Source organism: Mobula birostris, chromosome X (assembly GCF_030028105.1).
Source record: "Mobula birostris isolate sMobBir1 chromosome X, sMobBir1.hap1, whole genome shotgun sequence".
Classification (NCBI taxonomy): domain Eukaryota; kingdom Metazoa; phylum Chordata; class Chondrichthyes; order Myliobatiformes; family Myliobatidae; genus Mobula; species Mobula birostris.
The window spans coordinates 10,202,995-10,230,113 of NC_092402.1; the positions used below are offsets into that span (position 1 = coordinate 10,202,995).

General features: G+C 49.7%; 1 protein-coding gene across 1 annotated transcript in view; it reads left to right on the forward strand.

The window, feature by feature from the left end:
* The window catches only part of LOC140191858 (src kinase-associated phosphoprotein 2-like), a 256,236-nt gene that overhangs the window by 28,890 nt on the left and 200,227 nt on the right, over nt 1–27,119 (forward strand). The window contains exon 6 of the mRNA XM_072249652.1: nt 7,156–7,219. Within this exon, the coding sequence (XP_072105753.1) occupies nt 7,156–7,219 (64 nt within the window). The remainder of the gene's footprint in view (nt 1–7,155; nt 7,220–27,119) is intronic.

Here is a 27,119-nt window from a genome sequence, read left to right on the forward strand (position 1 = left end):
GCGATTCCGAGCTGGACTCGCCGGCACTGTGCCGAGCGCCCGAGCAGGGCCAGGCTGTTTGGCCCGTCCGGTCAGTCCGTTCCGTCCCGGGCAGTTCCCCGCCCACCTGCTCTGTCTCCCGGGGCCGCTGCTTGGGGGAAGGGAGAGAGGGAAGGAGAGAGAGAGAAGGTGGGAACGAGAGATGGAGAAAGGGCGAGGGAGAGAGAGATTGAAAAACACAGAGTGAAGGAGAGAGGGGGGAGAGGAGAAGGGGGAAGAGAGAACCCTATTCAAACCCTATTCCCAGTGACTGGACCGTATTCCCAGTCCCAACCCCACTCTCCGTCTCCCTTCATCATACCAGTGCTGAATGGGATCCCAATTTCCCAACCCATCTGCCCCTCTCTCTCTCACTCACATTCTCTCTCTCTCTTTCTTTATCTCCCTCTCTCACTCTGTGTCCCTTTACCTCACTCTCTCTCTCCCCTTTCTCTCCCTCACTCTCTCCACTTCTCCCCCTCCCTGCTCCTCTATCCCCCTCTCCCTCTCTCCCTATTTCCCTTTCCCTCTCATTCGCTTCCTTTCACCATCTCATTCTCTCCTTCCCCGTCCATTCTTCACTCTCTTCCCCTTCTCCTCTCCCCCCTCTCCTTCTCTCTGTATTTTTCAATGTCTCTCTCCCCCTCCCTTCCTTCATCTCTTGTTCCCACCTTCTCTCACTCCTTCCTTCTCCTCCTCTCTTCCTTTCTCATCTCACACTCACTCCCTCTCTCTCTCTCCCATTGTCTTCCCCTCTCTTCACCTTTCTTCCCCCTCTCTCCCCCTCTCTCTCTCACACGCTCTTCCCCTCTCCCTTTCTCCATCTCATTCTCTCATCCTCTCCATCTCTCCCTCTCTTTCTTTCTCTCTCTCTCCCCTTCAGACCCCTCTCTCTTTCTGCATGGCCCCCTCCCTCTCTCCCTCCTCCTCACTCCATCTCTTGCTCCTGCTCTCTCTCTCTTTCCCCCCTCTCCATAACTTCCATCTGCCCTTCCCCCCCTCACTGTCGCACCCCTCCTTTTTGCTCTTTCACTTTCCCTCCTTCCCTCCTCTGTTCGTGCTCGCTGCCTCCCCCTCTCTCTCTATCTGGTGCCCTCTCACATTCACTCACCCCCTCCTCTCCCCAAGCTGCTTCATTCGAGTGCTGGAGCCCTGGGATTTGTCGTGAAGTTTTCCTGTTAAAAGCACATTGATCTTGAATCAGTAGCTCAAATTGTGTGTCTGATGAAGAGCCTGGTTCTGTGTGTGTGTCTCACCGCAGTGAATCCAATTCAGACCATCTTCTGCCAACAAATTAGTTTTCTCTGGTGCCAGCTCTAACCTCGGCAGAATGGGTCTCCTCAGCGTTTGTTCGGCAGGCTGGACGAGAGGTGCTGGGGGCAGGGAGTTATTGCTCTCCTCTGTCACTCTCACTCTGTCTGTCTGTCTGTCTTGTCTTTCTGTCTGTCTGCCTCTCTCCCACTCATTCTGTCTTTCACTCTGCCTATCTCTCTGTCTCTCATTCATTCTCTCTTTCACATTCTGTCTAGCTCTCTGTCTCTCACTCATTCTCTCTTTCACACTCTGTCTATCTCTCTGTTTCTCACTCATTCTCTCTTTCACACTCTGTCTATCTCTCTGTCTCTCACTCATTCTCTCTTTCACACTCTGTCTATCTCTCTCTCACTCATTCTGTCTATCTCTCTGTCTCTCACTCATTCTCTCTTTCACTCTCTGTCTATCTCTCTGTCTCTCACTCATTCACTCTGTCTATCTCTCTGTCTCTCACTCATTCTCTCTTTCACTCTCTGTCTATCTCTCTGTCTCTCCCTCGTTCTCTCTTTCACACTCTGTCTATCTCTCTGTCTCTCACTCATTCTCTCTTTCACATTCTGTCTATCTCTCTGTCTCTGTTTCATTCTCTCTTTCACACTGTCTCTCTCTCTCACTAATTCTCTCTTTCACTCACTCTCTCTATCTGTCTGTCTGTCTCTCTCTAACTCAGTCTCTCTGTCTATCTCTGTCTTTGTCCTTCTGTCTGTCTCTCTTTCTCACTCTCTCCCTTGCTCTTTCTCTCTCTCACTCACTTTTACTCATTCTCTCTCTCTGTCACTCTGTCTCTCAGTCTCCGATTCTCTGCCTCCCTCTCTCTGCCTCTCTCACTCTCCCTCCCTGTCGCTGACTGTGTCCCTCACCACGCACTCTGTCTCTTTCCTCCTGTTTCGCCCTCTCCCCCCTCTCTCCCTCTGTTCTCCTTTCACATACACAGGGTGATGAGTAGAAGGGGGTTAGGGGAGAGTTGGATCAGGGGTGGAATAGGGTGCGGCCCAGTCGGCAAAATTCAACCCGGGAAGGTGTGAGGTGATTCACTTTGGACGGTCAAATTTGAGGCCAAAGTACAGGGTAAACGGCAGGATTGTTATCAGTGTGAAGGAACAGGAAGATCTTGGGGTCCACAACCCAGACATCCCACCCTGCAAAAACTGATTTCAGGGAGGTAGCACCATCAATTTGCGGGAGACTCCCGGAACTTCCGGGAGAGGTGGGATGTCTGCAATAGAGTAGCTCCTTAGCAGCTACCCAGCTAGTTTAAATAAAGTTAGCTATGCTAATGAACGAATGACATCTGTTAAACTCACCTCAACATGTCGTTTACATTTTAACCCACCATGGGCAATGGAAAAGTCACTGTTGCAAACAGTGCAGTGAGCAACATTGTCATTATTTTTGACCCTATTATGCAGGGGTACACTTTAGGGTAGTCTGGGGTGACGTACGTTTTATATATTTTTTGGAACACGCTGCCAATGGCACGCTTTCGCGCGCTCTCTCTCTCTCTCATGGTCGCTCTTCTGCTCTCTCTTACTTTCTCTCGCTCGCTCGCTCTAAAACAAAATTGATTTCTGGGATATTGCATATAATTTGCGGGCATCAGGGAGACTCCCGGAACTTCCGGGAGAGGTGGGATGTCTGACGTCCTCAGATCGCTCAGAGTGGCCGCAGAAGTTGAGAAGGTAGTCCATGCAGGCCTATGGTGTGTTGGCTTTCATTACTGAGGGGACTGAGTTCAAGAGCTGTGAGGTAACGTTGCAGCTCTGTAAAACCCTGGTTAGACCACGCTCAGAGTATTGTCTCTCCTGCAAATGAAATACAATGTTGGAATGTGTATGGTCATGCACTTTGGTGGAAGAAATAAATGGGCAGACTATTATTTAGATGGAGAGAGAATTCAACATGTAGGGATGCAAAGGGAGTCCTTGGGCAAGATACCCTAAAGGTTAACCTCCAGGTTGAGTCAGTGGTGAAGAAGGTGAATGCAATGTTGGCATTCATTTCTAGAGGTATAGAATATAAGAGCAGGGATGTGATGTTGAGGCTCTATAAAGCACTTGTGAGACCACACTTCGAGTATTGTGTGCAGTTTTGGGCTCCTTATTTTAGAAAGGATGTACTGACATTTTGCCAATCACCTGTCCAGCTCTTCGCTCTATCCCTCCCCCTCCTGCCTTCTCCTATCATTTCGGATCTCCCCCTCCCCCTCCCACTTTCAAATCTCTTACTCACTCTTCCTTCAGTTAGTTTTGACGAAGGGTCTCAGCCTGAAACGTCGACTGTACCTCTTCCTATGGTTGCTGCCTGGCCTGCTGCGTTCCACCAGTATTTTGTGTGTGTTACTGACATTCAAGAGGGTTCAGAGAAGATTCACGAGAATGATTCCAGGAACGGGAAGGTTACTGTATGAGGAACGTCTGGCAGCTCTTGGGCTGTATTCCCTGGAGTTCAGGAGAATGAGGGGAAATCTCATAGAAACAATCCGAATGTTAAAAGGCCCGAACAGATTAGGTATGGCAAAGTTATTTCCCATGGTAGGGGAGTCTAGGACAAGAGGGCACAACTTTCAGGATTGAAGGACGTCCATTTAGGACAGAGATGCGGAAAAATTACTTTAGTCAGAGGGTGGTAAATCTGTGGAATCTGTTGCCAGGAGCAGCTGTGGAGGCCAAGTCATTGGGTGCCTTTAAGGCAGGGATAGATAGGTTCTTGATTAGCCAGGGTATCAAAGGGTATGGGGTGAAAGCAGGGGAGTGGGGATGACTGGAAGAATTGGATCAGCCCATGATTGAATGACGGAGCAGATTCGATGGGCCGAATGGCCTACTTCTGCTCCTGTATCTTATGGTCATATGTGGACCCCCACTGCATTTGCTGGCGTTAATTCATCGAAGGGATGTGGCCTTCTCCGGGTCACACTTCATGTGCTGACCAGTCAAGACCCCAGCAGCCCCTGCCTTACATGTGCCCAGTGTCTGCAGACAGAGTCTTTTGTCCTGTGCTTGAGACGTGGGCGTTCTGGAAGGTCTACAGCCACACCAGGCGCATCGAGCCGCAGCTCCTCAGAGAAGGTGTTAAGGAACTGGAGCTTCAGCTGGATGTCTCTGTGCTTCACTGTGTATGTAGTCCATTTTCCACAGCTTAAATTGTCCGGTTTTTGCAACACTGCTAGCTGGGATAAACACGCTCTAACCCCCGCCCCCCGTCATCGAGGGCGTCTTCAAAAGGTGACGGCCTCAGAAAGGTGGCGTCCGTCATTGAGGGCCCCCACCACCCAGGACAAGCCCTCTGCCATCAGGGAGGAGGTACAGGAGCCTGAAGACACACACTCAACGATTCAGGAACAGCTTCTTCCCCTCTGCCATCAGGGAGGAGGTACAGGAGCCTGAAGACACACGCTCAACGATTCAGGAACAGCTCCTTCCCCTCTGCCATCAGGGAGGAGGTACAGGAGGCTGAAGACACACGCTCAGCGATTCAGGAACAGCTTCTTCCCCTCTGCCATCAGGGAGGAGGTACAGGAGCCTGAAGACACACACTCAGCGATTCAGGAACAGCTTCTTCCCCTCTGCCATCAGGGAGGATGTACAGGAGCCTGAAGACACACACTCAGCGATTCAGGAACAGCTTCTTCCCCTCTGCCATCAGGGAGGAGGTACAGGAGCCTGAAGGCACACACTCAACGATTCAGGAACAGCTTCTTCCCCTCTGCCATCAGCGAGGAGGTACAGGAGCCTGAAGACACACACTCAACGATTCAGGAACAGCTTCTTCCCCTCTGCCATCAGGGAGGAGGTACAGGAGCCTGAAGACACACACACAACGATTCAGGAACAGCTTCTTCCCCTGTGCCATCAGGGAGGAGGTACAGGAGCCTGAAGGCACACACTCAACGATTCAGGAACAGCTTCTTCCCCTCTGTCATCAGGGAGGAGGTACAGGAGCCTGAAGGCACACACTCAACGATTCAGGAACAGCTTCTTCCCCTGTGCCATCAGGGAGGAGGTACAGGAGCCTGAAGACACACACTCAGCGATTCAGGAACAGCTTCTTCCCCTGTGCCATCAGGGAGGAGGTACAGGAGCCTGAAGGCACACACTCAACGATTCAGGAACAGCTTCTTCCCCTCTGTCATCAGGGAGGAGGTACAGGAGCCTGAAGGCACACACTCAACGATTCAGGAACAGCTTCTTCCCCTCTGCCATCAGGGAGGAGGTACAGGAGCCTGAAGACACACACTCAACGATTCAGGAACAGCTTCTTCCCCTCCGCCATCAGGGAGGAGGTACAGGAGCCTGAAGACACACACTCAACGATTCAGGAACAGCTTCTTCCCCTCTGCCATCAGGAAGGAGGTACAGGAGCCTGAAGACACACACTCAGCGATTCAGGAACAGCTTCTTCCCCTCCGCCATCTGATTTCTGAATGGACATTGAACCCATGAACACTAATTCACTATGTCAGCTCTCTTTTTCCACTACGTATTTAAACACACACTCAGTGGCCATTTTATTAGGTACCTCCTGTGTGTACCTGCGGCCACCGAGTGTGTGTTCAAGGTCTCCTGCTGCTGTAGCCCGTCCACTTCAAAGTTCAGCGTGTTGGGAACCCCCTGCTCCGGAGACGGCTGCATGTGAAAATCCCAGCAGTTCCTGAGATACTCAGACCACCCCATCTGGCACCAGCAATCAAAGTCAAAGTCACTGAGATCACATTTCCTCTCTCCCCATTCTGATGTTTGACCTGAACAACATCTGAACCTCGTGACCGTGCCCGCGTGCTTTGATGTGCTGAGCTGCTGCCACGCGATTGGCTGATTAGATATTTGCATCAATGAGCAGGTGTACAGGTGTACCTAATCAGGTGACCACTGAGTATGTATTTATACATTTTTTCAGACTTAGGCTTATCCCTGACATATGTCGTGAAATTTGTAGTAAAATGTACAGTACATAAATATATATAACAAATTTTCACAAACAAGACACAGAAACATGTAACAAGAGGCCACAAAACAAATTTCTCAAACATGATGAGAGTGAAAATAACCCTGATTCTGTTTCTGAAAATGCTGGAGGAATATTGTTGCAACTATTTAGGACCCTGGTCAGACCCCACTTGGAGTACTGTGCTCAGTTCTGGTCGCCTCACTACAGGAAGGACGTGGAAGCCATAGAAAGGGTGCAGAGGAGATTTACAAGGATGTTTCCTGGATTGGGGAGCGTGCCTTATGAGAACAGGTTGAGTGGACTCGGCCTTTTCTCCTTGCAGCGACGGAGAATGAGAGGTGACCTGATAGAGGTGTACAAGATGATGAGAGGCATTGATCGTGTGGATAGTCAGAGGCTTTTCCCCAGGGCTGAAATGGCTAGCACGAGAGGGCACAGTTTTAAGGTGCTTGGAAGTAGGTACGGAGGAGATGTCAGGGGTAAGTTTTTTACGCAGAGAGTGGTGAGTGTGTGGAATGGGCTGCTGGTGACGGTGGTGGAGGTGGAAAAGATAGGGTCTTTTAAGAGACTCCTGAATAGGTACATGGAGCTTAGAAAAATAGAGGGCCATGGGTAACCCTAGGTAATTTCTAAGGTAAGGACATGTTTGGCACAGCTTTGTGGGCCGAAGGGCCTGTATTGTGCTGCAGGTTTTCTCTGTTTCTAACTCAGCAGATCGAGGCAGCACCTCGACGGCTATCGGGGGGTGAGTGAATGGTTGGCGTTCGGGCTGGGACCCACCGTCAGGACTGGATTGAGAGGGCGTAACTGGAGTGAGGTAAGGTGTCGAAGCATCTGCCCACTGACCCTCTCTCCTGTGTCTCTTCCACCTTCCAGTTCACCGCCCAGAGCATGTGGGAAGCCAAGGAGTGGGTGGACCACATCCAGTTTGTACGGAAAGGTAAGCTGCCTATGCCCTAGGGTTCTGTGGGCGGTCTGCGGGTAGTGGGGGGAGGGTGGGGGAAATGGGAGAGGACGGCTGGGAGCGGAGACCTCTTTCTCAGCGCAGATTTCCCCTGGTGGGGCACTTGACACCAGTCGTATGCACTGAGCACGGTCGGTGAGTAGGGATGACAGCAGCACATTACAACTCCATGAAATAGAGGAGCAGAATTAGGCCACTCGGCCCATCGAGCCTGCTCCACCACTCCGTCGGGCCATCTCCCTCACAGACCCGTTCTCCTGCCTTCTCCCCATAACCTTTGACAACCTCACAACCTCAGCTTAAAATATACCCAATGTCTTGGCCTCCACAACCGTCCGTAGCAATGAATTCTACGGATTCACCATCCTCTGGCTAAAGAAATTCCTCCTCATCTCTGTTCTAAATGGACGTCCTTCCATTCTGAGGGTGTGCCCTCTGGTCCTAGACTCCCCCACAACACAAAACATCCTCTCCACATCCACTCTATCTGTGTCCTCTGGTCATAGACTCCACCCACTACAGGAAAAATCCTTTCCACATCCTCTCTATCTGTGTCCTCTGGTCCTAGACTCCCCCCACTATAGGAAACACCCTCTCCACATCCACTCTAACTGTGTCCTCTGGTCCTAGACTCCCCCACCATAGGAAACATCCTCTCCACATCCACTCTATCTGTGTCCTCTGGTCCTAGACTCCCCCACTATGGGAAACATCCTCTCCACATCCACTCTATCTGTGGTCCTAGACTCCCCCACTACTGGAAACATCCTCTCCACATCAACTCTATGTGTGTCCTCTGGTCCTAGACTCCCCCACTACAGGAAACATCCTCTCCACATCCACTCTATCTGTGCCCTCTGGTCCTAGACTCCCCCCACTATAGGAAACATCCTCTCCACATCCACTCTATCTGTGCCCTCTGGTCCTAGACTCCCCCACTATAGGAAACATCCTCTCCACATCCACTCTATCTGTGTCCTCTGGTCCTAGACTTCCCCACAACACGAAACATCCTCTCCACATCCACTCTATCTGTGTCCTCTGGTCCTAGACTCCCCCATTATAGGAAATATCCTCTCCACATCCACTCTATCTGTGCCCTCTGGTCATAGACTCCCGCACTACAGGAAACATCCTTTCCACATCCACTCTATCTGTGTCCTCTGGTCCTAGACTCCCCCACTATAGGAAACATCCTCTCCACATCCACTCTATCTGTGTCCTCTGGTCCTAGACTCCCCCACTATAGGAAACATCCTCTCCACATCCACTGTATCTGTGTCCTCTGGTCCCAGACTCCCCCACTGTAGGAAAAATCCTCTCCACATCCACTCTATCTGTGTCCTCTGGTCCTAGACTCCCCCACTACAGGAAACATCCTCTCAACATCCACTCTATCTGTGTCCTCTGGTCCTAGACTCCCCCATTATAGGAAACATCCTCTCCACATCCACTCTATCTGTGCCCTCTGGCCATAGACTCCCGCACTACAGGACACATCCTTTCCACATCCACTCTATCTGTGTCCTCTGGTCCTAGACTCCCCCCACTATAGGAAACATCCTCTCCACATCCACTCTATCTGTGTCCTCTGGTCCTAGACGCCCCCACCATAGGAAACATCATCTCCACATCCACCCTATCTGTGTCCTCTGGTCCTAGACTCCCCCACTATAGGAAACATCCTCTCCACATCCACTCTATCTGTGTCTTCTGGTCCTAGACTTCCCCACAACACGAAACATCCTCTCCACATCCACTCTATCTGTGTCCTCTGGTCGTAGACTCCCCCAATATAGGAAACATCCTCTCCACATCCACTCTATCTGTGCCCTCTGGTCCTAGACTCCCCCACTATAGGAAACATCCTCTCCACATCCACTCTATCTGTGTCCTCTGGTCCTAGACTTCCCCACAACACGAAACATCCTCTCCACATCCACTCTATCTGTGTCCTCTGGTCCTAAACTCCCCCACTACAGGAAACATCCTCTCAACATCCACTCTATCTGTGTCCTCTGGTCCTAGACTCCCCCAGTATAGGAAACATCCTCTCCACATCCACTCTATCTGTGCCCTCTGGTCCTAGACTCCCCCACAACACAAAACATCCTCTCCACATCCACTCTATCTGTGTCCTCTGGTCATAGACTCCACCCACTACTGGAAACATCCTCTCCACATCAACTCTATGTGTGTCCTCTGGTCCTAGACTCCCCCACTACAGGAAACATCCTCTCCACATCCACTCTATCTGTGCCCTCTGGTCCTAGACTCCCCCCACTATAGGAAACATCCTCTCCACATCCACTCTATCTGTGCCCTCTGGTCCTAGACTCCCCCACTATAGGAAACATCCTCTCCACATCCACTCTATCTGTGTCCTCTGGTCCTAGACTTCCCCACAACACGAAACATCCTCTCCACATCCACTCTATCTGTGTCCTCTGGTCCTAAACTCCCCCACTACAGGAAACATCCTCTCAACATCCACTCTATCTGTGTCCTCTGGTCCTAGACTCCCCCATTATAGGAAACATCCTCTCCACATCCACTCTATCTGTGCCCTCTGGTCATAGACTCCCGCACTACAGGAAACATCCTTTCCACATCCACTCTATCTGTGTCCTCTGGTCCTAGACTCCCCCCACTATAGGAAACATCCTCTCCACCTCCACTCTATCTGTGTCCTCTGGTCCTAGACTCCCCCACCATAGGAAACATCCTCTCCACATCCACCCTATCTGTGTCCTCTGGTCCTAGACTCCCCCACTATAGGAAACATCCTCTCCACATTCACTGTATCTGTGTCCTTTGGTCCTAGACTCCCCCACTGTAGGAAAAATCCTCTCCACATCCACTCTATCTGTGTCCTCTGGTCCTAGACTCCCCCACTACAGGAAACATCCTCTCAACATCCACTCTATCTGTGTCCTCTGGTCCTAGACTCCCCCATTATAGGAAACATCCTCTCCATATCCTCTCTATCTGTGCCCTCTGGTCCCAGGCTCCCCACTATAGGAAACATCCTCTCCACATCCGCTCTATCTGTGTCCTCTGGTCATAGACTCCCCCACTGTAGGAAACATCCTCTCCACATCCACTCTATCTGTGTCCTCTGGTCCCAGGCTCCCCACTATAGGAAACATCCTCTCCACATCCACTCTATCTGTGTCCTCTGGTCCTAGACTCCCCCACTATAGGAAACATCCTCTCCACATCCACTCTCTCTATCTGTGCCCTCTGGTCCTAGACTCCCCCACTATAGGAAACATCCTCTCCACATCCACTCTATCTGTGTCCTCTGGTCCTAGACTCCCCCACTATAGGAAACATCCTCTCCACATCCACTGTATCTGTGTCCTCTGGTCCCAGACTCCCCCACTGTAGGAAAAATCCTCTCCACATCCACTCTATCTGTGTCCTCTGGTCCTAGACTCCCCCACTACAGGAAACATCCTCTCAACATCCACTCTATCTGTGTCCTCTGGTCCTAGACTCCCCCATTATAGGAAACATCCTCTCCACATCCACTCTATCTGTGCCCTCTGGCCATAGACTCCCGCACTACAGGACACATCCTTTCCACATCCACTCTATCTGTGTCCTCTGGTCCTAGACTCCCCCCACTATAGGAAACATCCTCTCCACATCCACTCTATCTGTGTCCTCTGGTCCTAGACGCCCCCACCATAGGAAACATCATCTCCACATCCACCCTATCTGTGTCCTCTGGTCCTAGACTCCCCCACTATAGGAAACATCCTCTCCACATCCACTCTATCTGTGTCTTCTGGTCCTAGACTTCCCCACAACACGAAACATCCTCTCCACATCCACTCTATCTGTGTCCTCTGGTCGTAGACTCCCCCAATATAGGAAACATCCTCTCCACATCCACTCTATCTGTGCCCTCTGGTCCTAGACTCCCCCACTATAGGAAACATCCTCTCCACATCCACTCTATCTGTGTCCTCTGGTCCTAAACTCCCCCACTACAGGAAACATCCTCTCAACATCCACTCTATCTGTGTCCTCTGGTCCTAGACTCCCCCAGTATAGGAAACATCCTCTCCACATCCACTCTATCTGTGCCCTCTGGTCCTAGACTCCCCCACAACACAAAACATCCTCTCCACATCCACTCTATCTGTGTCCTCTGGTCATAGACTCCACCCACTACTGGAAACATCCTCTCCACATCAACTCTATGTGTGTCCTCTGGTCCTAGACTCCCCCACTACAGGAAACATCCTCTCCACATCCACTCTATCTGTGCCCTCTGGTCCTAGACTCCCCCCACTATAGGAAACATCCTCTCCACATCCACTCTATCTGTGCCCTCTGGTCCTAGACTCCCCCACTATAGGAAACATCCTCTCCACATCCACTCTATCTGTGTCCTCTGGTCCTAGACTTCCCCACAACACGAAACATCCTCTCCACATCCACTCTATCTGTGTCCTCTGGTCCTAAACTCCCCCACTACAGGAAACATCCTCTCAACATCCACTCTATCTGTGTCCTCTGGTCCTAGACTCCCCCATTATAGGAAACATCCTCTCCACATCCACTCTATCTGTGCCCTCTGGTCATAGACTCCCGCACTACAGGAAACATCCTTTCCACATCCACTCTATCTGTGTCCTCTGGTCCTAGACTCCCCCCACTATAGGAAACATCCTCTCCACCTCCACTCTATCTGTGTCCTCTGGTCCTAGACTCCCCCACCATAGGAAACATCCTCTCCACATCCACCCTATCTGTGTCCTCTGGTCCTAGACTCCCCCACTATAGGAAACATCCTCTCCACATCCACTGTATCTGTGTCCTTTGGTCCTAGACTCCCCCACTGTAGGAAAAATCCTCTCCACATCCACTCTATCTGTGTCCTCTGGTCCTAGACTCCCCCACTACAGGAAACATCCTCTCAACATCCACTCTATCTGTGTCCTCTGGTCCTAGACTCCCCCATTATAGGAAACATCCTCTCCACATCCACTCTATCTGTGTCCTCTGGTCCTAGACTCCCCCACTACAGGAAACATCCTCTCAACATCCACTCTATCTGTGTCCTCTGGTCCTAGACTCCCCCATTATAGGAAACATCCTCTCCACATCCACTCTATCTGTGCCCTCTGGTCATAGACTCCCGCACTACAGGAAACATCCTTTCCACATCCACTCTATCTGTGTCCTCTGGTCCTAGACTCCCCCACTATAGGAAACATCCTCTCCACATCCACTCTATCTGTGTCCTCTGGTCCTAGACTCCCCCACCATAGGAAACATCCTCTCCACATCCACCCTATCTGTGTCCTCTGGTCCTAGACTCCCCCACTATAGGAAACATCCTCTCCACATCCACTCTATCTGTGTCCTCTGGTCCTAGACTCCCCCACTATAGGAAACATCCTCTCCACATCCACTGTATCTGTGTCCTCTGGTCCCAGACTCCCCCACTGTAGGAAAAATCCTCTCCACATCCACTCTATCTGTGTCCTCTGGTCCTAGACACCCCACTACAGGAAACATCCTCTCAACATCCACTCTATCTGTGTCTTCTGGTCCTAGACTCCCCCATTATAGGAAACATCCTCTCCACATCCACTCTATCTGTGCCCTCTGGCCATAGACTCCCGCACTACAGGACACATCCTTTCCACATCCACTCTATCTGTGTCCTCTGGTCCTAGACTCCCCCCACTATAGGAAACATCCTCTCCACATCCACTCTATCTGTGTCCTCTGGTCCTAGACTCCCCCACCATAGGAAACATCCTCTCCACATCCACCCTATCTGTGTCCTCTGGTCCTAGACTCCCCCACTATAGGAAACATCCTCTCCACATCCACTCTATCTGTGTCTTCTGGTCCTAGACTTCCCCACAACACGAAACATCCTCTCCACATCCACTCTATCTGTGTCCTCTGGTTGTAGGCTCCCCCACTATAGGAAACATCCTCTCCACATCCACTCTATCTGTGCCCTCTGGTCCTAGACTCCCCCATTATAGGAAACATCCTCTCCACATCCACTCTATCTGTGTCCTCTGGTCCTAGACTTCCCCACAACACGAAACATCCTCTCCACATCCACTCTATCTGTGTCCTCTGGTCCTAAACTCCCCCACTACAGGAAACATCCTCTCAACATCCACTCTATCTGTGTCCTCTGGTCCTAGACTCCCCCAGTATAGGAAACATCCTCTCCACATCCACTCTATCTGTGCCCTCTGGTCATCGACTCCCACACTACAGGAAACTTCCTTTCCACATCCACTCTGTCTGTGTCCTCTGGTCCTAGACTCCCCCCACTATAGGAAACATCCTCTCCACATCCACTCTATCTGTGTCCTCTGGTCCTAGACTCCCCCACCATAGGAAACATCCTCTCCACATCCACCCTATCTGTGTCCTCTGGTCCTAGACTCCCCCACTATAGGAAACATCCTCTCCACATCCACTCTATCTGTGTCCTCTGGTCCTAGACTTCCCCACAACACGAAACATCCTCTCCACATCCACTCTATCTGTGTCCTCTGGTCGTAGACTCCCCCATTATAGGAAACATCCTCTCCACATCCACTCTATCTGTGTCCTCTAGTCCTAGACTCCCCCACTGTAGGAAACATCCTCTCCACATCCACTTTATCTGTGTCCTCTGGTCCTAAACTCCCCCACTACAGGAAACATCCTCTCCACATCCACTCTATCGAGGCCTTTCAACATTTGATAGGTTTCAATGAGATCAGCTCTCATTGTTCTGAATTCCAGTGAGTCCAGGCCCAGAGGCATCATACGCTCTCAGCCTGTACCCTGATCACTCTCCAGGGCAGAGAATTACAGTGACCACTCCTTTCTGTGAATATAAATCTCTTCATTACTCAGTTTTAAGTGATTTTCAAATTATATCCCCTGTGAGATCTTTGCATCAGTGGAAACATCTCCAATATTGTCCCTCTTTGTGTAGTTTTTCATTGATCTGATTGTTTTTATTTGTATCCACTGTTAATGCCTGAAGAAGAATCTCAGGTTAGTATAAGGGTACAGACACACACACACACACACACACACACACACAGACACACACACACACACACACACACACACACACTCACACACACACACACATACACACACACACACACACACTCACACACACACACACACTCATATACATTTATATATAAATATATATATATTTATATATCTATATAGACTCACACACATACACTGTATATTCTTAAGACTTTTGCACAGTACTGTAGTAATTTTACGCATTGCACTGTGCTGATAGTACCAAAAAAAGCAAATTTCATGCCATGTGTGAGTGATGATAAACCTGATTCTGATCTGGGTCTCTATTGTGGACTGAGAGTGGGAAGGGGGCAGGGAGAGGGGAATCATGGTTGGGAAAAGGGGGAGGGAGACGGAAGCACTAGAGAGACATTCTGTAATGATCAATAAACCGATTGTTCGGGAATTAAATGACCTTGCCTGGTGTCTCAGGGCTCTGGGTGTGTCTGCACCCGCCCTGGCACTCCCTCTCTGCCACCTGTCCCCACATCCCTCCCGCTGCGCCCCACCCCTCACCATTCCCAACACCCTTTGCTCCCGTCAGATTTAGAAACTCGCTCTCTGCTCCACGTTGACGAATACAGTGCTGTCTGCAAAAGTCTCAGGCAACCTGGCTCTATATATATGCGCCAAAGACGTTTGCACAGCTCTGTACGCACTTTGATGGTAAATTTACTTTGAACTTTGTGGTGCTCCTTCATAATTGTTGCAGAGAAACCAAGGAGTGTAACACCACGCTCGATTCACAAAGTCACCCTCCCCACCCACTTCATTCCAACTTCAGTGACAGAAGCCCTCCAACATGGTGATGTCTCCTCCTCATTACTTGGCCAACCAGCCTGTCCTGCACTCCTTCATTGGACTTCTGTCCGTCCACAGTTCAGTAGCCCAGGTCACTCCACTCACCGGCGTGTCCAACCTCATCTTCAGCTCTCTCCATGTTCCTCCACTTCAGACAGGCCTCAATCAGTCGTTTGGATTGTAGTTTTCTAATCTCTCCTTGGTCTGACCCCACACTCTCTCTACAAACTCCTCCAACCCTCCAGCAGCACCAGATTCCAAAAGGACAGAGTGGATGTGGAGAGGATGTTTCCTATAGTGGGGAGAGTCTAGGACCAGAGGACACAGATAGAGTGGATGTGGAGAGGATGTTTCCTATAGTGGGGGAGTCTAGGACCAGAGGACACAGATAGAGAGGATGTTTCCTGCAGTGGGGGAGTCTAGGACCAGAGGACACAGATAGAGTGGATGTGAAGAGGATGTTTCCTATAGTGGGGGTGTCTAGGACCGGAGGACACAGATAGAGTGGATGTGGAGAGCATGTTTCCTATAGTCAGGGAGTCTAGGACCAGAGGACACAGATAGAGTCGATGTTGAGAGGATGTTTCCTATAGTGGGGGAGTCTAGGACCAGAGGACACAGATAGAGTGGATGTGGAGAGGATGTTTCCTATAGTGGGGAGTCTAGGACCAGAGGACACAGATAGAGTCGATGTTGAGAGGATGTTTCCTATAGTGGGGAGTCTAGGACCAGAGGACACAGATAGAGTGGATGTGGAGAGGATGTTTCCTATGGTGGGGGAGTCTAATGGGGGACAGTGACTGCGATCTGGGACCCGGGAGCTCTCCTCACTCGAGGTACCCGGCGGAACTTAAGATGGGTGAAAGCAGAGAGGAAGTTTCTCGCATTAACCTGTGCATCCCCCCCCCTCCACCAACCTGCCCTTCCCCGACCCCCAGCCCCACGTCTCACCCCAAAAAAAAAGAGCTGTCATCTTAGCAGCATCCAGTGGCAGCCTGCAGGGAATGAAGATGTGCCTGGGTTGAAGCACAGGATATGTTTTAATAAATAGCAATATTTCCATTTGTCGGCATGACTTAAGTAAGTCTTAACTCACTCTTAACTGCATTTCTTCAGCCCCTGAAATAAATTGTAATTTCGTTCTCTTTTAAAATTGCATTTACTTTCCAATTAAATTTTAAATAAGCATGGTCCATCTTCGCCGGAAGACCCAGGCGAGGCGAATATTAGCGCTGGAAATTTCTGCTCCTAATTAAACCTCGTTCTATTGATTAAGGCAATAAAAGTTTGAAGCTTGCCGCTAATTGAAAAAAAAACAACTTCTGGAGGGGCTGCCTCACCCCAGCGCGGTTGTGGAAAGATTTCCTGTCTTGCAGCTCTTTCCGCGCAAGGAGATGGGCCCTGAAGTTCTTCAGTCACGGGCGTGCAGAGCCGATCGGACACCGTCATTCTTGACCCTGACTGCCATTGAAAGGGGATGGTGGGCGCAGTGGCAATTGTTCAAGGAAAATCCTTCCCTAAATTCTTCCTAAGTGACAAGAGTCCCCAGGCAAAATCTAGGCTTTGTCCTGAGGGTGAACAGAACTGTATAGAAGTCTTGGGTGTATAGATATACACACACACATATACACATTTACACTTAGAGGACGGCTGCTTCAGACTTTTGGACACAGCACTGTGTTTGACAACGTGGAGCAGGAGAGCGTGGTTGCAAATCTGGTGGGAGCGAAGGGTGCTGGGCATGGCAAGGAGTGGAGTGCCCGCGGGAGTGGTGTGGGACAGGTGGCGGAGAAGGAGTGCTGGGGGCGGAGGGTGGGGTTACAGGCACACCCGACCCTGAGAGACCAGGCAAAGGGGGTCATTCGATTCTGAAATACTGGTTTATTGGTCACCTACAGAATGTCTCTCTGGTGCTTCCCGCTCCCTCCCCCCTCCCTTCCCCTTTTCCCCAACCATGATTCCCCTCTCCCTCCCCCTTTCCCCAACCATGATTCCCCTCTCCCTCCCCCTTTTCCCAACCATGATTCCCCTCTCCCTTCCCCCTTTCCCAACCATGATTCCCCTCTCCCTTCCCCCTTTCCCAACCATGATTCCCCTTTCCCTTCCCCTTTTCCCAACCATGATTCCCCTCTCCCTTCCCCCTTTCCCAACCATGATTCCCCTCTCCCTCCCCCTTTTCCCAACCATGATTCCCCTCTCCCTCCCCCTTTTCCCAACCATGATCCCCCTCTCCCTTCCCCTTTTCCCAACCATGATTCCCCTCTCCCTTCCCCTTTTCCCAACCATGATCCCCCTCTCCCTTCCCCCTTTCCCAACCATGATTCCCCTCTCCCTTCCCCTTTTCCCAACCATGATTCCCCTCTCCCTTCCCCCTTTCCCAACCATGATTCCCCTCTCCCTTCCCCTTTTCCCAACCATGATTCCCCTCTCCCTTCCCCTTTCCCCAACCATGATTCCCCTCTCCCTCCCCCTTTCCCCAACCATGATTCCCCTCTCCCTTCCCCCTTTCCCAACCATGATTCCCCTCTCCCTTCCCCCTTTCCCAACCATGATTCCCCTCTCCCTTCCCCTTTTCCCAACCATGATTCCCCTCTCCCTTCCCCTTTTCCCAACCATGATTCCCCACTCCCTCCCCCTTTTCCCAACCATGATTCCCCTCTCCCTGCACCCCCTTCCCACTCTCAGTCCACAACAGAGACCCATATCAGAATCAGGTTTGTCCCATATGTTATGTTTTTTTTCGTGGGCACGTGGTCAAGTGGTTAAGGCATTGAACTAGTGATCTGAAGGTCGTGAGTTCGAGCCCCAGCTGAGGCAGCGTGTTGTGTCCTTGAGCAAGGCACTTAACCACACAGTGCTCTGCGATGACACCGGTGCCAAGCTGTATGGGTCCTAATGCCCTTCCCTTGGACAACATCGGTGGCGTGGAGAGGGGAGACTTGCAGCATGGGCAACTGCCGGTCTTCCATACAACCTTGCCCAGGCCTGCGCCCTAGAGAGTGAAGACTTTCCAGGCGCAGATCCACGGTCTCGCGAGACTAACAGATGCCTTTATTTAAGACTTTTGTACAACGTTATTGCATTTGTTACATTGATAGCTAGGAGGGCCATTTTGTTGAAGTGGAAGGATACATCAGCTCCCCCTTTGTCACAATGGTTCTCTCAAGTGATGCTATGTCTTAGTTTGGAGAAAACTAGAAGTCGAACCTTTGAACCTATGTTTGATTCTGAGGAAAGATGGAGTTCATTTGCTCGTTACTAACATTTGAGTTAATTGATAGATTTCCTCCGCTATCTAATTGTAAATTTTTGGTACATTTCTTTCTCTTGCTGGCGGTTTGATGTTTATCTTCAGAAGCTTTGTGTATGACGCATGGCTCCGGGGTTGAACACCTAATGGGGGTTTTTTTTCCCTACTTTTCTCGCTTAGTAGGGTTTTTTTAAAATCACCAAAATTTTCTCAATCTCTAAAACAATGTTCTTTTTCTTGAGACATTGTAAGCATTGCCTACTTCGATGTACTCGTGTTAATTTTGGATAATAATAATAATAAGATTTGAAAAGCAAAGACTTTTGCACAGTACTGTAGGAGCAGGATTAGGCCATGCGTCCCATCGAGTCTGCTCCACCGTTCCTTAACGGCTGATTCATTTTCCCCCTCAGCTCTGCTCTCCTGCCTTCTTCCAGCAACCTTTCAAATTCAAGATTCAAGATTCAAAAAACTTTATTATCATTCTAACCATACATCAGCTCTGCAGGGCAGAATGAGACAGCGTTTCCCAGGAGCAGTGCAATCATAACATAACAAACGCAACACTAAATAATAAACATAACAATAAATAGTAAAACACAGCAGCCACATGTCAGTTAAAATCAGTTATAAGTGTCCAGTGCAAGTTAAAAGTGTCCAAAGCAGAGTCAGGTAGAGCAGCTATTTAGCAGTCTGACTGCCTGTGGGAGGAAGCTGTTTAGAAGCCTTGTGGTTTTAGTTTTGATGCTCCTGTAACGTTTGCCTGATGGCAGAAGAGCAAACAGTTCATGGAGAGGGTGTGAAGGGTCTTTAATGATGTACCATGTCTTCTGGAGACATCGACTCTGAAAGATGTCTTGGACAGAAGGTAGGGAGACACCAATAACCTTCTCTGCTCCCCTAACCACCCTCTGCAAGGCTTTTTTGTCGACAGCACTGCAGCTGGAGTACCAGGTTGTGATGCAAAAGGTCAGCACACTCTCAACCATGCCCTGACTAATCAAATGCATGCCAACCCCTTCTTTAAGTACCACCAATGACTTGGCCCCCCCCCCGCGGCCGCCCTGTGGGCAATGATTTCCATTCACCCGACTGGTGTCCGCGGTGTGTTCTGCCACGTCCACAGCTCTCTGCGGCTCCTTGCCGTCCAGGGCCGAGTAGTCGCCCTGGCCAGCTGGCCGTGTGTCCGTAATGTCTGCTTCCCATGCACGGTGCATCAATGAAAACCGGCGAGGCTCGAACCAGCTTTCTTTCGCCTCCTGAGTAGGGGGATAGGGCAAAGGGATTGCAGGTAATTGGGTGCTCCTTCAGTGATCCCGTATCACAGCGATGGGCCGAGCGGCCTGATCTGACTCCCGTGTCGGGGGGGGGCGGGGGCAGTTACTGAGAGCGTACTCCTCTCCTGGACCCTGGGGTAGCCGAAGAGACGGGTGGCGCCCGGCCGGACTTGACTGGGGCCCAGAGTGCCGATGCGCGCTATCGGCAATACCGGAACCCAAGTCCGGAGGAAAGACAGACTCGGAAGTTTAAAAAAAAAGAAACGGCAACGCAAGTTTATTCATGACAAATTCCAAAAGAACTCGGCCCAGCGACACCACGGGGAGTTACGTTCCCAAAACTAGGACCCCGCAGTTAGCACTAATCGGGCGTCCACTTATATAATACTAGTAACACGGAAACCCCGAGCCCATCAAAATAAACTTTAAGCAGGAGGCACCAGGAGCCCACATTATAAAGATCAAGTCATCCGAGGAAAAACACAAGGAACTCTAAACAATTAACGACTCCCATTAACCAATTCGGGTGCTCTAAAAGCAGCGGAGCTCGATGCTGTCCGGTGCCCCGCAGAAGCCCAAAGAGCCAGCGGCAAAACCTTTTGGCTTGACCAGCAAAGCGATGCTGCGAAACTGACATTTCCAAGGGGCACCCGGCTGGCCTGCAACTTCCCAGGGAGAATCTTCAAACAAGTCCGACAGGAGGAGAGGAAGAGTGAAGTCAGGGAGGAGTGGAGCTTCCAGCCAGAGAGGAGGGACGAGGATAAGTTCAGGGTGGGAACTCCAGAGATCAGCACCCATCTTGTTTCCATGCTGTAGTGCTCCGTGCCCCTCACACTCCCTCCCGATTGCCCTCTCTGTAGATGTTCGAAGGGCTTAATGGAGCAGATAGCTGGACTTCAGTGAGACTGACACCAGTAGCACCCTCTGCAGTTTGAAAGTGAGGTCACAGGTTGTGAAAAGAACCCACTGGCACATTGGCCTTCATAAATCAGAGTCAGGTTTAATATTTAGATTAGGTTCAACTTTATTGTCATTGTGCCGAGTACAGATACAAAGCCAATGAAATGCATTTACCATCAAACCAGAAATGCAAAGAATACTGTTATTTACAAAATAACTGCGAATTTAAAAAAGTGCTACAGCACGCAAATATAAAAGTACTGAGACAGTACAATATGGGTGCAATACTGCTTAGCGCTGTGATGAGAGGTTCAGCAGGGTCACAGCCTCAGGGGAAGAAGCTCTTCCTGTGTCTGCTGGTGCGGGAGCGCAGGCTCCTGTGGTGCCTACCGGATGGGAGGAGAGTAAAAAGTCCATAGTTAGGCATATCAGCGGCATATGTCGTGAAATTTGGTAACTTTGCGGCAGCTGTACAATGCAATACATTATAAATCAATCAGTCTATCAATCTATTACTCTAAGTATATAAATGTATATTAAATAGTTAAATTAAAAATCATGCAAAAACAGAAATAATATATATTAAATAGTGGAATAGTGTTAATGGGTTCAATGTCCATTCAAAACTTGGATAGCACTGCAATTTTCCCCCATTCTTCTTTAGAAAACTGCTCAAGTTTTGTCAGATTGCATGGGGATCGTAAGTGAACAGCCCTTTTCAAGTCTAGCCACAAATTCATAATTGGATTGGGTCTGGACTCTGACTTGGCCACTCCAGGACAATAACTTTGCTGTTTTCAAGCCATTCCTGTGTGGCTTTGGCTTGATGCTTGGGGTCATTGTCTTGCCGGAAAACAAATCTTCTCGCACATCACAGTTCTCTTGCAGAGTGCATCAGGTTTTCCTCCAGGATTTCCCTGTATTTTGCTGCATTCATTTCACCCTCTACCTTCACAAGCCTCCCAGGGCCTGCTGCAGTGAAGCATCCCCACAGCATGATACAGCCACCACCATGCATCATGATGTGCGGTGTTTGGGTTACACCAAACATAGCGTTTAGCCTGATGGCCAAAAAAGCTCAATTTTGGTTTCATCAGACGGTAGAACCTTCTTCCAGCTGACTTGAGAATCGCTCACATGCCTTCTGGCAAACTCTAGATGAGATTTCATGAGCTTTTTTTCAACAGTAGCTTTCTCTTTACCACTCTCCCGTAAAACTGTGACGAAGCAATCAGGCAGCAGTTGTTGTTTGCGCAGTCTCTCCCATCTCATACAGAAGCTTGTAACTCCTCCAGAGTTGTCATAGGTCTCCTGGTGGCCTCCCTCTCACTAGACCCCTTCTTGCACGGTCACTCAGTTTCTGAGGACGTCCTGCTCTGGGTAGTTTCACACCTGTGCCATATTCTTTCCATTTCTTGATGATTGACTTAACTGTACTCCAAGGGATATTCAGTGACTTGGAGATTTTCTTGTATCCATCTCCTGACTTGTGCTTTTCAATAACCTTGTCGCGGAGTTGCTTGGAGTATTCCTTTGTCTTCATGGTGTAGTTTTTGCCAAGATACTGACTCACCAACAGTTGGCCCTTCCAGATACAGGTGTATTTTGATGGCAATCAATTGAAACACTGTGACTGTACACAGTGACCTCTATTTAACTAATTATGTGACATCTAAAACCAATTGGCTGCACCGGTGATGATTTGGTGTCATATTAAAGGGGATGAATACTTACGCAATCAATTATTTTCTGTTTTATATTTACAGTTAATTTAGATCACCTTGCAGAGATCTGTCTGCACTTTGACACGAAAGAGTCTTTTCTCTGTTGATCAGTGTCAAAAAAGCCAATTTAAATCCACTGTGATTCAATGTCGTTGAACAATAAAACATGAAAACTTCCAAGGGGAGTGAATACTTTTTATAGGTACTGCATATTAAAAAGTTAAATTAAATAAGTCGTGAAAAAAAGAGAAAAAAAAGTAGTGAGGTCGTGTTCACAGGCTCAATGTCCATTTAGAAATCGGATGGCAGAGGGGAAGAAGCTGTTCCTGAATCGTTGAGTGTGTGTCTTCAGGCTCCTGTACCTCCTCCCTGATGGCAGAGGGGAAGGAGCTGTTCCTGAATCGCTGAGTGTGTGTCTTCAGGCTCCTGTACCACCTCCCTGATGGCAGAGGGGAAGAAGCTGTTCCTGAATCGCTGAGTGTGTGTCTTCAGGCTCCTGTACCTCCTCCCTGATGGCAGAGGGGAAGAAGCTGTTCCTGAATCGTTGAGTGTGTGTCTTCAGGCTCCTGTACCTCCTCCCTGATGGCAGAGGGGAAGAAGCTGTTCCTGAATCGTTGAGTGTGTGTCTTCAGGCTCCTGTACCTCCTCCCTGATGGCAGAGGGGAAGAAGCTGTTCCTGAATCGTTGAGTGTGTGTCTTCAGGCTCCTGTACCTCCTCCCTGACGGTAGCAATGAGCAGACGGCACGTCCTGGGTGGTGGGGGTCCGTAATGATGGAGGCTGCCTTTTTGAGGCATCGCTCCCTGAAGATGTCCTGGTGCCCATCATGGAGCTGACTGAGTTCACAACTTTCTGCAGCTTACTTCGATCCAAGGCAGTGCCCCCCACCTCCCATACCAGTCGGTGACGCAGCCTGTCAAAATGCTGTCCACGGTACATCTGTAGAAATTTGCCAGTGTCTTTGGTGACGTACCAAATCTCCTCAAACTCCAGGGGAGAGATCCAGCTTGGAATAGAAAGCATCCTAACTCAAAAATCACACAGCGCATAGAACAAGCACAGTGGAGTACAGGCCCTTGGGCCCATGGTTCTGCGCCGACCTTTTAACCAAGTCGTCGGGTGTCGGGGTGGAGATACGTCTCTATCAAAGGAGGTGTGAGGCGCTCCTTCCCTCCGCTGGCTTGCGGGTCACCCTTGGGCAAGGTGTGGCACCTGCTCAGCCCCCCGATCAGGGTCAGGTGAGACCATGGGAGCAGGTGGTGGGTGGTCGTACGAGCAGCCGGTGCAGATCACAAGTCCTGACGCCAGGCAGACAATCTCTGAGGAGTGTTGATAACGGCTGTGGGGGTCAGCCATCTTGTAAAGTCACTGCCCAGAAGAACGCGATGGCAAACCTCTTCCGTTAGAAAATTTTGCCCAGAACAATCATGGTCATGGAAAGACCGTGATCGCCCACGTCATACGACACGGCGCAGAATGATAATGTCATAACAACGAGGCTCATAATGATGATCAATCTAACCCTTTCCTCCCACATGGCATCCATTTTTCTACCAGCCACTTCCCTATCTAAGACTCTCGTAAATACCCCTAAAGTATCTGTCTCTACCACCACCCACCATTCTCTGATATTCTCTCTGCCCCTTCATTAGGGGAAGAGAGAGAGCCTGTGGTACGTCGAATTGTCGGGTGATTGATTAGTTTCTGTTCTACTGCAGCTCATGGTCTTTCTTGAGGGCTTTGCTATCGCTTGCTTGCTAGGTGGAGGGCACTGATAGTTTTTTCTTTGCTGAGGTTTTTGAGGGGGTGAGGGTTGCTGCTTTGCTGTTGCTCGTGCGTGGGAGGGGGAGTGGATGGGGGGGTTTTGGGGGTCAAATATTTTAACTGTCGCTCATTCTTTGGGTCACTCTTCTGATTTTGTGGATGTCTGCGAAGAACGAGAACTTCAGGTTTTGTATTGTACACATTCTCCGATGTTAAATGGAGCTATTGAAACTTTGCTCCAGTCGCCTCAAAATAATTAGATGATGTGAACACTCAGTCCTCGTTTATTGTCATTTAGAAATGCATACATGCATTAAGAAATGATACAATGTTTCTCCGGAGTGATATCACAGAAAACAGGACAAACCAAAGACTAACACTGACAGAACCGCATAATTATAACATATAGTCACAACAGGGCAAAACAATACCATAATTTGATAAAGAACAGACCATGGGCACGGTAAAAAAAAGTCTTAAAGTCCCGATTGACTCCCGAGTCCCCGATAGCAGGCGGCAAAAGGGAGAAAGTCCCTGCCATAAACCTCCAGGCACCGTCAACTTGCCGATACCTTGAAAGCAGCCGACCCCAGCCGACACTGAGTCCATCCGTCTGAAAACTCCGAGCTTCCGAGCAACCTCTCCGATACAGCCTCCCAAGCGCCATCCTCTGCCAAGCACCTTCGACCTCTCCCCAGCCGCTGAAACATGCAAAGCTGAGGATTTCGAGGCCTTCTGCTCCAGAGATTCCGGTTACCACTCAGTAGCAGCGGCAGCGAAGCGGACATTTCAGAAGTTTTCCAGATGTTCCTCCGTGCTCTCACGTCCATCTCCATCAAATCAGGATTGTGCACGGCACCCTACTTGACAAATAACAGACATCACCGCCGGAGTGGCCGCTGCGAGCTGTGTCGCGTCGCCATCTTCTCCTCCTCCTCCTCTATCACTCTCCCCTCGTAGTAGCCATTTCTTACCTATTTATTTGTTGTTATTTTTTTCTTCTATATTATGTATTGCATTGAACTGCTGCTGCTAAGTTAACAAATTTCACGTCACACGTCACCAGATTGATTCCTGGGATGGCAGGACTTTCATATGATGAAAGACTGGATCGACTAGGCTTATACTTGCTGGAATTTAGAAGATTGAGGGGGGATCTGATTGAAACGTATAAAATCCTAAAGGGATTGGACAGGCTAGATGCAGGAAGATTGTTCCCGATGTTGGGGAAGTCCAGAACGAGGGGTCACAGTCTGAGGATAAAGGGGAAGCCTTTTAGGACTGAGATTAGGAAAAACTTCTTCACACAGAGAGTGGTGAATCTGTGGAATTCTCTGCCACAGGAAACAGTTGAGGCCAGTTCATTGGCTATATTTAAGAGGGAGTTAGATAAGGCCCTTGTGGTTAAAGGGATCAGGGGGTATGGAGAGAAGGCAGGTACAGGGTTCTGAGTTGGATGATCAGCCATGATCATACTGAATGGCGGTGCAGGCTCGAAGGGCCGAATGGACTACTCCTGCACCTATTTTCTATGTTTCTATGCCGGTTATAATAAACCCGATTCTGATTACACCCTGGGGATAAAAAGGCCTCTGACCATACCCTCAATATATGCCCTTTATCCTCTATTAGGTCACCCAGAGAGAAAAGCCCGCGCTCGCTCAACCTATCCCCGTAAGACATGCTCTCTGCTCCAGGTAATTTTCCTCTGCATCCCCTCCAAAGCTTCCCACCTTGCCTCGGCAGAGCCTCGCCTGAGATGTGCTTCTGGGGATGCAACCTAAACCTGGTCTCACTAACCCCGGTCGGGAATCCGTCAGCTATGGGCGCTCCCGGCTGAGCAACGGCCCCGATGACCACCGGTGTGATTTCAGAGCTGTGCCCCGCCATCAGCTGCTCAGCATGGCCGCCGTCAGAGGTAATAACTACCCTACGAGCGAGAGATGGACAAAGAGTCAGGCCCTCGCGCTCCTCCAGCCCAGAAATGCCTTAATCCGACAACATTCACAGGTATCGATTTGCGGAATTAAATAAAGTGGGATCCATGTAGAATCCGGAAAATAAACTCTGAGCTGACTCGAAGGTAGCAGACACGGGTTGATACAAATTAAATCTGTGAGATGTTTTGTGTCAGTGTTGCTGAGAAAGGTATTGATTTTTGGTGTTTTTTTTCCTCCTTTGGCTGGCGCATTATTGCTGGGCAATCATTCGGAGGGTCATTACCCTGAGCCTCACGGTGAGCATTGTTCAGGCTTTTGGGTGGCAGCTGGTGGAGCCGATAGCGCGTTTGCTTTTACGGCTCCGGCCACCGGGGGTTCAATGCCCGACCCCCAGCCCCCGCCCAGAAGGGGTCTGTATAGTCCTGTGTGAAAGTCTTCGACACGCACACACACACACACACACACACACATTAATATAGAGCCAGGGTGTGTGTGTGTGTGTGTGTGTGTGTGTGTGTGTGTGAGTGTGTGTGTTTGTGTGTGTATCTGTGTGTGTGTGTGTGTGTCTGTATGTCTGTGTGTGTGTATCTGTGTGTGTGTTTGTGTGTGTGTATCTGTGTGTGTGTGTGTGTGTGTGTTTGTGTGTGTGTGTGTGTATGTCTCTGTGTGTATGTGTGTGTGTCTGTCTGTGTGTGTGTCTGTATGTCTGTGTGTGTCTGTATGTCTGTGTGTTTGTGTGTGTGTGTGTGTGTGTGAGAGTGCCTGTGTGTGTATGTGTCTGTGTGTGTGTGTGTGTATCTGTGTGTGCGTGTGAGTGTCTGTGTGTGTATGTGTCTCTGTGTGTGTTTGTGTGTGTGTATCTGTGTGTGCGTGTGAGTGTCTGTGTGTGTATGTGTCTCTGTGTGTGTTTGTGTGTGTGTATCTGTGTGTCTGTGTGTGTATGTGTCTCTGTGTGTGTTTGTGTGTGTATCTGTGTGTGTGTGTGTGTCTGTATGTCTGTGTGTGTGTATCTGTGTGTGTGTTTGTGTGTGTGTATCTGTGTGTGTGTGTGTGTGTGTGTGTGTGTATCTGTGTGTGTGTGTGTGTGTTTGTGTGTGTGTGTATGTCTCTGTGTGTATGTGTGTGTGTCTGTCTGTGTGTG